The sequence below is a fragment of the Tribolium madens genome, unplaced genomic scaffold (genome assembly GCF_015345945.1).
Source record: "Tribolium madens isolate multiple individuals breed KSU strain unplaced genomic scaffold, Tmad_KSU_1.1 Scaffold_20;HRSCAF=117;Tcas5.2_LG4, whole genome shotgun sequence".
Classification (NCBI taxonomy): Eukaryota; Metazoa; Arthropoda; class Insecta; order Coleoptera; family Tenebrionidae; genus Tribolium; species Tribolium madens.
Window position 1 is genome coordinate 3,942,242 of NW_025400985.1, and position 12,065 is coordinate 3,954,306.

Here is a 12,065-nt window from a genome sequence, read left to right on the forward strand (position 1 = left end):
TACTTTTAGCCAATAATGCATCGGGAATTAAAACGAAGAATCACCCCCAAACACAGTCAATTAACCTCCCCAATCATCGTTATCAACAAACGTTGCATTAAACAATCTAAATTTGGTCCGCACTACGAAGCGTGAAAAATATGATAGGAGTTTTTCAGCGCGTTGACTATAATCCGATCCGATAATCACTCCTAATTCTTGGCAAATTGCCATCTTTGCAGAAGGAAATTACCTCGGTCTACCCACAATTGAGGAGCGGGGTGTAGTCATTAAAATCTCGATTTCCAATGTAAATTTATTTCAAGCAATACAGATACAAATTATGGCTTCCAAGTATGACCACAATACGTCCTGTTCCCTGCAAGCTTATCCTCCTGAAAAATCAATTTTTAATCAGGGATTATATTAAGAGAGAGAGAATTACATCAGAGCTATAATTGTAACATTTCGTATAAAACCTTCGAGTAAAATTGTTGTATTTTGCGATGTAACAAGCAAGAGTCTCGTTGTCGTTGTAGTCAATTTCAACAGGTGTAGGCGTTTTGGAATGGGACTGGAAATGGCTCACTGTATCCAGTTCACAAACTGGATTTGCCGCCATAAACAAAAGATTACTGTGGGGAATCCGTTCGATGACATAATACCTGAAATTGGAAAAAAACACTCAAGTACTAAAAAAACAACAAGCCGATTTACCAATCACAACCGGCTTTTGACGATTTATTCGAATAATCGACGGAATTAAACTTATCACCCAAAGTAAACAACCACATTTGTTTGTCACAAGGGGTCGGAACAGTTTTGTTAATTTCGAGTCTTTCATACAAAAGTGTTTCATTTTTTGTGCTTTCATAATCAGGACCTCCGGTAACAGAAGCGATCAACATTAAAATTGTTGCTAGGGCCCAATCAGTAACGTTTAATAAATTTTCGAGCAACTGCAATCAAAATAGTCAAGAAATGTAAATCAAAACAGCTTGCATACTCTTCTAAATAAAGTGATAGTCATAGTAGCAGAATTCTTGGTTTTTGACTCTGGTGGTTTCTGACAGATTGCTTGATAGTCAAACATTCTGATTCTTTTATAGACACCATTTTGTATCAAACGGTGGGTTATAATAGGGCTAACATCGCCAACAAAACGCCCTGTATATTCCTTCTCGTTACTAAGTACGACATAAGCGTTGTTGTCTAAGATGTAACAAGACAAATCTTTGCAAGCGCATTGAAATGGTTTTTGGGCACTGTCGCACTATAAAAAAATGTTTGAATTTCCAAATTTTGATTCTACAATTTTTACTTTTGCAGTTGTTTGATTGAAAACATCAAGCATTCTTCGGTGGTTGAATTGAACTCCGACTGCCGCCACCGGTGATTTTTTTCCTTCAGCTGTTACAAAAATTGCATTAATGCTTGTTATCATAGTATTGTATTCATATCCCGAGATTTCAAACGGGACAGAATAGATAAAATGATCTTCATTCCTGTTGAAATTTTCTTGGACGGCTCTTTTGTACCAATCTTCATCGATTGATCGGTTCCCCCAAAAAACCTCTTTTTTTCCTTTACCTTCGTCATCATCAACCACTTCTTCGAAAGTTTGTGGTTGTAGTGACTTCCAACGCGTTAAGCCCGAATGTGTAGCCATGAAAACATTATCAACCAGATACTGTTTCGTGAAGCTGAAAACAACTTAAAGTTGGAAACGAAGAAGTGATTAATTCTTACTGTGCTTCATTTGGGATTGGTTCGTCGAACCATTTGGTAACCTCTGCATCGAACAAAAGTGATTTAAAAAGCGGTTCCTCGCAATTTACATTTTTGTTTTCCATGTCTCCTGAAAATTGAAAATATTGACAGCTATAAAGCAAGAGGAATAAATTGTACTCTTTTGAATGCAAAGTAGTAAACAATTTTTCACGACTTCTTCCGGTTCTTTTCCGCTGTTGTCGCCGCAATAAACCCTACAAATGTAACGTTTTTGTTACATAGCAAACAGAATGGTCTTAAATACCAATCCGGGTGAACGGCCCAATTTTTTGTTTGGAGTAAGCCTCCTTTATAATTCGCGATATTTTTAATCGTGATGTTGGCCACCATTAGACCGTATTTGTCCGGTAAGGCGATTCCAACACTGAAAGCCGAGCCTAGCGCCATGAAAACGTATCTCCGCTTGCTCAACACTATGCGTTTCTGAAAAAAAAAATTTCGATGGATTTAGAGTGTTTTTGTTTTTAAGAAACTCACTAAATCTGAAGTAATTTGACAAAACAAGATAAAAAATTGCAAAATTAAATCTGGAAATACGTTATTTTTGTTTATTTCTACGAATTTAAACTGAAAAATTTACTGAATTTACAAATGTGACATTCAGAGAGTCACTGAATTAGAAATATTTTATAAAAAGTAAATTTAAAATAAAAAATTGAAAAATTAGATTTGGATTTAGTGAGTTTTTTATGAAAATATCACAAATTTCACAATTCTGTAAAAACAGAAAAAAATTAATATCAAGCCTGAAAATTGTTATTTTGCCAAACCAAATTAAAAAATTGAAAAACCATAAACCACTTATGTCACTCTAAAATTGTCTAAAATGCATTATTTTAGAAGAGTCTTACCAAATTTGAAATATTGTGTCAAAACAAATTTCAAAAATGCAAAATTCGATCTTGTAATGTTTTTTTACTAATAGAGACTGTTTTTTATTGAAAATCTTACCAATTTCAAAAAATTTAGCCAAAACATATTTAGTTTAGTTAGGATTAATAAATAATAATTATAAGTAAAATCGTTATTTTCGAAATTTGACTAAGAACGTTTCTTTTTGTTTTTTCATTAAACAAAAGTCACTATTTTCGAAATATTTTGATAAAACAAAATAAAATAAAAAATTGCAAAATTATTCTAGTTTTTCATGAGAATATCGCTAACTTTGACAAATTTTGTAAAAATAAGAAAAAAAACTCTGTAATGATGTCTGAAAATTGTTATTTTTTCTTATTCCAATTGATAAGCTCACTAAATCCGAAATAATTTGACCAAAGTAAAAAAATTGGCAAAATTAAGTCTGAAATGAGTTTTTTTGGATTATTTCGATGGATTTCGAGTGTTTTTGTTTTTAAGCAACTCACTAAATCTGAAATAATTTGACAAAACAAGATAAGCAATTGCAAAATTGAACCTGGAAATGCATTTGCAAGTCACTGAATTCGAAATATTTTACAAAAAGTAAAAGTAAAATGAAAAATTGAAAAATGAGGTATAGAAAACCTTGGATTTAGTGAGTTTTAAATGAGAATCTCACTAAGTTCCACAAAATTTGTAAAAATCGGAAAAAAATCTAATATTAAGCCTGAAAATTGTTTTTTTCTATTTATAAAAACTCACTAAATTCGAAATTTTCTTGCCAAAATAAAGTCAAAAAATTTAAAACCAGACCAGGAAACGTATTAATTGCGTAATAAGCATTTATTAGGTAACTAACATAAAATTCAAAAGATTTTGCAAAAATTCTGAAATGCATTATTTTCGCTTATTTAGAGCGTTTTTCAGTAAGAAACTCACTAAATCTTAAATAATTTGGCAAAACAAAATAAAAAATTGCAAAATCAGATCTAAAAAGGTGTTGTTTGGTGTTTTTGAGGTGTACATAGAATGTTTTTCACGAATTAGAAAAAATAAGTAATAGAGCAAGTCTGAAATGAGTTATTTTCGCTCATTCCCACTGAAAAGCTCATTAAATTTAAAATATTTTGTCAAAATTGCAAAATTGAACCTGGAAATACATTAATTTCGTTTATTTCTATGAATTTAAACTATACTTTTCAGTGAAGAATTTATCGAATTTGTAAAAATGGCATTTTGTAAGGTTTTTTTCATTGAGAGAGTCACCATATTCGAAATTTTAAATAAAAAATTGAAAAATTTCACAAATTTTGTAAAATTGAAAATTGTTATTTTTTATTCCAACTGAGAAACTCACTAAATTTGAAACTTTCTGCCAAACCAAATTAAAAACTTGAAAAACCATAAATTAGAACTTTTTCCTAAGAAACAAACTAATTTGTCTAAAATGCAGTATTTTCATCTATTTAGAGCGTTTTTTTGGAAGAATTTTACTTTTGAAATATCTTGACAAAACAAATATAAAAAATTCAAAATTGTATTTTGAATTTGAAATGTGTGTTTCACTAATTTCAAAAGATTTATCCAAAAACAGATCTGAATCTAGTCTCAATTTTAAAAAATACAAAAAACTTAAAACAAACAACAAATATGTATAAATAAAACAGATTATATAAAATATAGAAATAATAATGACAAGTAAAACCGTTATTTTGAAATTTTTCATGAAATCGTAAAAAAACAGATATTTTTCATTAAATTTGAAATCATATTTGGGACAACCTGAATTTCTCAATATTTGGAGAAATGTAACGTTTAATTTGTTTATTGTTAACTAAACTTTATCACTTTTATAATTTAAATTAAATAATGATTTTTTAAAATAAAAAGGCATTTGTAAATTCACCGCACGCCGTGCACGAAAATGAGTTGTATAAGTGAAATGTGAAATTTCAGGCCCAATAATTGCAAAATTAAAAAATACAATGGTGTAGTGAATAGAATAACATTCCATGTAATTTTTGTGGAATAATTCACAGTAAAAAGTTTGAATTAAAAACTAATTATTATTAAAAACATCTTAGTTTTTAAATATACTACTATTAACAAAATAACCAAAAAAATTAAGTTTGCATCTTAAATGGTATTTTTCGTTAGCAACGAAAGAATAATACGCTGTTTCAACATAATCATAATTCACGGTGTCAAAAAGGAGTATTTTCTAGCAATTTTGATGAAAAAATATGTTTTAGCACATGGCTTCTTTCCAAATAATGATGAATGTCTAGGAATTAATTTTGATAAATCAGAAAATTGGTATTTTGGTGAATCCAGCAATACACCTGATGGTCAAACTAATTTTTATACAGTACTTATTATTACGCAAAATCGGACATGCACTAGGTATTAATACCAACAACAACAGTTAATCCAACTGTAAGCAAAGTCTGGCAAAGTGTTTCTGAAGAGGACTATAGCCTAGAGGTGAAGCCGGTGTCGAAGATACATTTGGTAAATTATAATTTTAATAAAGAAATTAATACATTTTTAATTGCAAATCATCATATGTATATTTTTTGAAAGAAATATGTTTGGTAACAAATATGAATTTGATGATATTTCAAATACATTACTTCATTAAATCTGATAAATTTGATTTAACAGTTTTCGGATTTAACTGATGTGGTCTTTTTCATATTGAAATGTTGTCAAATTTTTGACATTTATGAATCTTGTTTGCCTATTTGCTCAAAATTCAGACAAAATTCAGTGCTAATAATTTTGATAGAAACACACCGCAAGTAAGTACAATGTTGTGGACAAAATTGATGTTCTTGCTAAAAAAAACGAACAAATTCGGTACCGCTAAGAGTTTTTAGAAATTCGGAACGAATAGTTCGCAAGCAGGAAGTTAGAAAAAGGGCCCATTAAAATGTAGACGCAATTTGTAATGCAGGTTTGCTAAATATTCTCAATTTTTAGCAAAAAATTGACAAAAATACGAAATAAACATGAATGAGAAAGAACCTCGGAAAGAATGCAATTAAATTAGTGTCTTGTGCAGCGTTTTTAAGAAACGAGTTGAAAAAGTAACAATTTTGAAACTAAAGCTAAAGAAGAGTTTATAAAATGCATCAACTTTGAGCTCATTTCAATAAATTACACAAAATTTATTGCCAATCATCATTTTTCATTAAAGTTTTTGTAACAAGAACCTCATTTTTGTCCACAACATTGTACTTACTTACAGTGTGGTTCTATCAATATTATTAGCACTGAATTCTGACCTTGATATCCGATTATAAAGTCTTACAAAGAGCAAACAATCACACAAGATTCATAAAAGTCAAAATTTTGACAACAGTACAACATCAAACATAACCATCATTTTTTAACAAATTTTTTATGTTCAAGAACAAAAAACAAACAAAATTTGTGGCCATTTTTTTCACCAAAATTTTGAATTGGTAATTTCTATTAAAGAAAAAACAGACTTTAGGTCTTTGCTAACAAACGCATCTGAATTATTTACTAACCATATTGTCCAATGCATATTTGACTTTCAAAATATCGGAACCTGTGACTTGTTGCACTATTTTATCTCTCAGCTAAAAAGAAAAATCACATAGATAAGACACAATAGAACATGTATCCACACCTTCACAATTGATTTATCGAAAATTCGCGGTTCGTTTGTGTCGTCTAAAATTTCTACTTCGAGTAAATCCACTCTGTTGAATGTCGGTTTGGGGATATTTTCAAACTGGAAAAAAGATTTAAAAAATTATTATTTTTACACTTGCGTACCTCGCGCCTATGTCCCGGATGCATCAAAATATATCCGTTATTTGTAACAATAAATGCGTATCCGTTTACACCAATCTGAAACATATTTTTGCAAAATTGCCAAATAAACAATTTTTATACCGTGTGGTGGGGTATTAACGAGTTTAAAAGCTTGATAGGGATGTCAATTCCAGCGACTCCAATAAGATCGACATCTTCACTTCGCCGACTATAGACGGGGAGCGAAAGTGTCGTCATGTAATCATACTCATTCGGTTTTTCATATTTTTCATAATCCTGAAACAAATTATTGAATTATTTGCCACTCTTTGCAAACTTCCAATCACATGATTGTCCTGGAGTAGAAAATGCGATTCGCTGGTTAAAACTTTCTGCAATCTTGTAAAATCTCTTTTTGCATGATCCAAAAAAATCGCCCTTTGTCTGTTACCCTCAAGCTTCCTCCACAACCAATTTGTGTATCTCCGATCCGCGAGATCAATGTATAAATAACTCCATATCAATTCACCTCTCGGAGGGTTGTCTTTGTGACAGTAATTAATAGGTCGTGACATTACATTCAAATACGGCAAAGCTTTCTCTCTAACTTCTTGCATTAGAGAAATGTTCACGAAATATCCTTTATTTGAACATGCGATCCATTCCAAAAGTCTTGCATCAGATTCGCTTCGTTCGAGTTGATAAGTAAAAACACGAACTGGAGTACCATATTGCCAGTTAGAACGGTTAAAAAACTCTTGTTCGTCTTCACGAAAGAAAGCTTCTTCTGTTATTAGCATTATTGCTTGATTACATAACGAGCCAATTCCCTTTTCCCGAAATTCGGCCAAAAGAGTGAAAGCTTTCTCTAGTCCAACTGCAATATTTGCCTGAAAGTCGGGATTGTAATTGTCTAAAGTTTCACGCAACAAGCGCAAATTTTCCTCATTGGCTTGCACGAGAGTGTCTTTGAAACATGGTACTAGAGGTCTAGTACTATTTGCAAAGAGATAAATGTTAACAAAATCGTTATCATTAAGAGTATCCAAAATATTGTTAACAATGTGAGCTGCAATCTTTCTCTTGAGTTTACAAACAGATCCTGAACTGTCCAGAAGAATAAAAACATCTTTTGGCGACGTCATAGCTTCAGTATACCATGATCGTGTTCTAGGGTCGTACGTTTGGTCGTACCTTTCATCAGACCATTTCACAGCTTGCAAAAATATTTCAAAACTTTTTGATTTTTTAATTATACTCACCAGGATAATGTCGCATATAACCATGAGGACTTGCAAAATACTGATACTTAAGCGTCGGATCCTTATCTAAATTCTCCTTAAAAACCATATCTAAAGGTTCGCTCCACCGTACCCCTTGCAGTACTTCTTGTTCTAGAAAAAAAACTATAAGTGTTGACAGTAGAAAAAAAATTTAAGTACCTCGCTCATAAATATTTGTCGCAATTTTAACAACGCTTAAATTTAAATTAACGGGAGTGTCTCCATAATTCGGATGTTTTTTCAGTGGTAACAAATTAAAATTTTCTTGGGGTCTAGTCCTGTCAATGGTCGAACAATCACAAGCTGGCGCAAACAGTTCTTCAATTCTTCTCTTTGTGAAATAATTATGTTTTAAAGGTTTTGTCACTGGTAGGTCTTTCTGTTCGCACCACCAGACACACTTAGCTTCTTGTATTTCTTTTTCCAACTCTTTTTCTTTACCACAGTCACAAGTGGTGTTTGTTATGTTATCAGCGTTATAAAAATAAAATGTACCATTGGGTTCAATGTAATCAGTTTTTCTGTGATAAGCTAGAAATTCAGCGTATTGGGCAATACGCTAAGGAATTTTAGGGAAGTTTGATTGTGAGGTGACGAAAATACTTACCTCAACTGCTTGTATTTTCTTTTCCATAGTTCTTTTCATTTTATCAGTGATATGAATTAAAAGCTTCATTTCTGATTCGTAATGGATTTTGTCCACAATTTGACTAAAACTCTGCCAAACATTAACCACGCTTTGATTTTTTTTGTGCTTTTGTTACCTTTTCAATTTTTCTTTTCCTTGTCATAGTTGTACTTAGATTATAAAGTTCGTTGCCTAATTTTTTTGACCATTCCTTAACACTGCAATAAATTAAGATTCGAATTCGTGCTGGCGCCGTTAGATTCAAAATCAATAACTACTAGACACAAAGGCGCCACACAGATTCATTCTGGACCAATCATATTTCATCATATTTTCTTATCAAATCAATTTTTGAACAAAAGAAATTTGTTAAACGCACCATAAAATATAATATAATGTTATTTAAAAAAATATTTCAGTACTGATTAAAAATTTACCTAATTAAAAAATAATAACACTGCCAAACTTTTTTCATTACAGTGCATACAAAAATAAATTGCTCCATTAATTAATTTTTAAAATCAATTAAACAAGTTATAATTCTTACCATTTCGCTACTTGTTCCCACATACTTTGTTCACTTTTATTAACATTCCACAATATAAAGAAGCACACACATATGACATATAGTTTAAACATTTTTGCTTTTTAATTTTTTGTTTGTTTGGCTAGAAGGAAGCGCACAATTGTAAAAACTATATCTATGCCAATATTAAAGAAACTCAGCGCATGTCTTTGCGCCAATTAGCAACAAGTTGTTTTAAGAGTTTCAAGTCGTCTTTAAAACAGAGTTTAAGACAAATTTATTTGATTTAGAGCACAATTGCTATAATTACAGTTACTAAACGCATATAGTCTAAATAATTTAAGGTGTTATACCTGCTTATCTACATAAATGCTTCAACCCTTTTCATAAAAGATAAACAGTGATAAAAGCATGATAAGTGGGCAATATTAAAACACACTTTATAATAATGATACAGTCTGTGTATTAGTAGCGAGATAAAATAAAATTATTACCATTTCATTTTTCGAAATTTTTGTGGAAGTAAGTAAGTATGCAACTTTAATTACTTCGAATACGCCATCTGTTTATAAAGAGTAATATTTCGTAAATCAAGAATAAAAAGTTGTGCATGTTGTAATGCTCTACCAGATGATTTAGTTCTAATCTGCGAGTAAATAAATAATATCTTTTTAATTAATTTATAATTAATTGTAATTAACTTTAATTTGTAATTTTTTTTCTTTAATAGTCAAATGTTTTATTTTTTATTTCATAAAGAAAGTCTAGAAGTTTACTAGAAATGGACAAATTAAGTATTATTAAAATCGTCACATCGATTAAGAAAGATACAACATAAATAACTTATCAGTTTGACCTTCGCATGTTATACGTATTATTTTGCTTAGGTTAAAGTCGTTACTCCTCAGTAACAGTAGTAAAACATCGAATTGAAGTCCCAAAGAACAAAATGAGTGGAGAAGTCCAAAAAATATTGAAAAATGCGGATTGTGTCTGCTTTGACGTCGATTCAACAGTAATTCAAGAAGAAGGGATCGATGAACTCGCCAAGTTTTGTAATAAGGGCGCTGAAGTTGCAAATTTGTAAGTTTGTGCTTTATTTAACAATTTTTTCATTGGTGTTTTTTTAAGAACGACTAAAGCAATGACAGGAACAATGACCTTTCAAGAATCACTTAAAATGCGCCTGGATATTATACAACCAACATTGACTCAAATCCGGGATTTTTTGAAAACCAGACCACCAACTTTGACTCCGGGAGTCAAGTAGGAAGAAAATTTACGTGAAATTTAATTTTTCTGTTATTTAATATTGTAGGAATTTGATAAACTTGCTGCACAGTCGTAAAATTCCTGTTTATTTAATTTCTGGAGGTTTTAAATGTATTATTGCGCCAATTGCGGCACAGTTAAATATTCCTTATGACCACATTTATGCCAATAAGCTGAAATTTTATTATACAGGTAAATTATAAGAATGTAGGGATTCAGATTAGTCCTTATATTTCCAGGAGAACATGCCGGTTTTGATGAAAATGCACCAACTTCAAGAAGTGGTGGCAAAGCGGTTGTCATTGATTTATTAAAAAAACAACACAATTACAAAAATGTAATACTGATCGGTGATGGGGCTACTGATTTAGAAGCGTCTCCTCCAGCTGATGGTTTTATTGGTATTTTCAATTTTGAAGTGGGGAAACTATAATGCAAATTATTTTTTCCAGGGTATGGCGGAAATGTCATAAGACCAACCGTCCAAGCAAAAGCAAAGTGGTTTGTAACCGATTTTAATGAAGTGATAGACGTTTTAAATCAATAATTGTAAAGAAAACTTTGAAAGTGCCGCTAAAGGTCACTGCCACCTGTTACATTACGCAATAAAAATTCCCTAACACATGTCGTAGAAAATTTTTAATAATAAACGTCACTTTGACATGTTTTGAAAATGGAAAATTTTCGTAGTTGTCTGTAAATAAATTAATGCGATATATATTGCTGCTCAGTACATTATTGATCTCATCTTTGGTGATGGCGTGGAGGTCCCATGGGAAAACAAACGCTGAATTAATTCGAAATCTAAGAGGTAAATTGTGCAACAGTAGCTTTGAGGTTATAACAGTTGTGTTTTCAAGCAAATGGAATTATAAGGAGCGATGCTGTTGAAAGCGCGATGTTGTCGGTGGATAGGGGCAACTACTCCAGAAACAACCCTTATATGGACGCTCCGCAAGGAATAGGTTATGGGGTTACCATCAGTGCCCCTCATATGCACGCTCATGCTTTAGAGCTTCTCAAAGACAAGCTTTTAAATGGTAATAGAGCTTTAGATGTAGGCTCTGGAAGTGGTTATCTTACAGCTTGCATGGCAATCATGCTTGGGGAGAAAGGGTATTATTTAATACAAAAATTTTCTTTCTTAGTTTTAGTTTTGTAGAATTGCCGTTGGAATTGACCACATGCCAGAACTAGTAGACATGTCCATCAAAAATATTGAAAGAGACCAACCCGAGTTATTACAGTCTGGCCAACTGAGACTGTTATTAGGCGATGGACGCCAAGGTTACCCAGATTTGGGGCCTTACGACGCTATACATGTAGGGGCAGCGGCCCCGACCTTACCCCAACCTCTTCTTGATCAACTAAAAGTGTGGTTGTGTTCAATTTTTGACCAAGATTGTATAATATTTTTTTTTAGGTTGGGGGTAGGTTAATCATCCCTGTGGGACCAGCTGGAGGAGATCAACAGTTAGAGCAAATTGATAAATTACCAGATGGTTCCATTCAACGTAAATCTCTTATGGGTGTTGTTTATGTACCACTTACTGATAAGTCCAATCAGTGGCCTCGTTCGTATTGACAATTATTTGTAGGAGCTGTTTTTCTTTTTTGGTTGACTCTGATTTGTTATAAGTATTTTAAATTCTAAATGTTCTTGCTAGTCCATTTTTTGACGCGAGTTAAGTTTATTTATTTATTTCTGTGCTACATACACTGCTACCAGATGTAGGTTTTTCCCTGGATAAATTATTTTCATTTAATTGTGTTTCATTTTTCCTAAAACATTAATATTTGAAGCACTATGCTTTGTGGCATATCGTTTGAAAATCGTTGCGTTCGATTGTTTATCGGACCGAAAACCACATAAAAAAGATATAATTTTTACATTCCACAATACCTTACTTTACGTGTAAATAGTAAATTTTTCTAAATTTTA

The 12,065-nt window shown here is 31.6% G+C and overlaps 3 protein-coding genes across 3 annotated transcripts; 2 read left to right on the forward strand and 1 right to left on the reverse strand.

Annotated features, from left to right (window-relative positions):
- Positions 1-281: 281 nt before the first annotated feature.
- LOC123005426 (voltage-dependent calcium channel subunit alpha-2/delta-3-like) lies at positions 282-9,025 on the reverse strand. The gene is made up of 18 exons (XM_044399171.1): positions 8,873-9,025; positions 8,462-8,543; positions 8,305-8,415; positions 7,857-8,256; positions 7,677-7,808; positions 6,762-7,630; positions 6,556-6,711; positions 6,436-6,510; positions 6,287-6,391; positions 6,165-6,236; positions 2,015-2,193; positions 1,888-1,964; positions 1,729-1,837; positions 1,301-1,682; positions 986-1,252; positions 697-938; positions 425-644; positions 282-374 (listed from the first exon to the last, which is right to left on the reverse strand). The coding sequence occupies exons 1-18, from the start codon at positions 8,962-8,964 to the stop codon at positions 321-323; spliced, it is 3,624 nt and encodes a 1,207-aa protein (XP_044255106.1). The 5' UTR covers positions 8,965-9,025; the 3' UTR covers positions 282-320.
- Positions 9,026-9,455: 430 nt separating this feature from the next.
- LOC123005428 (phosphoserine phosphatase) lies at positions 9,456-10,747 on the forward strand. Its single transcript, XM_044399174.1, has 6 exons — positions 9,456-9,503; positions 9,739-9,934; positions 9,983-10,117; positions 10,170-10,315; positions 10,363-10,524; positions 10,576-10,747. Exons 2-6 carry the CDS (start codon positions 9,801-9,803, stop codon positions 10,668-10,670), a joined length of 672 nt encoding a protein of 223 aa, XP_044255109.1. The 5' UTR covers positions 9,456-9,503; positions 9,739-9,800; the 3' UTR covers positions 10,671-10,747.
- On the forward strand, positions 10,695-11,889 carry LOC123005427 (protein-L-isoaspartate(D-aspartate) O-methyltransferase). Its single transcript, XM_044399172.1, has 4 exons — positions 10,695-10,934; positions 10,984-11,239; positions 11,286-11,496; positions 11,547-11,889. Exons 1-4 carry the CDS (start codon positions 10,832-10,834, stop codon positions 11,706-11,708), a joined length of 732 nt encoding a protein of 243 aa, XP_044255107.1. The 5' UTR covers positions 10,695-10,831; the 3' UTR covers positions 11,709-11,889.
- The last annotated feature ends 176 nt before the right edge of the window (positions 11,890-12,065 follow it).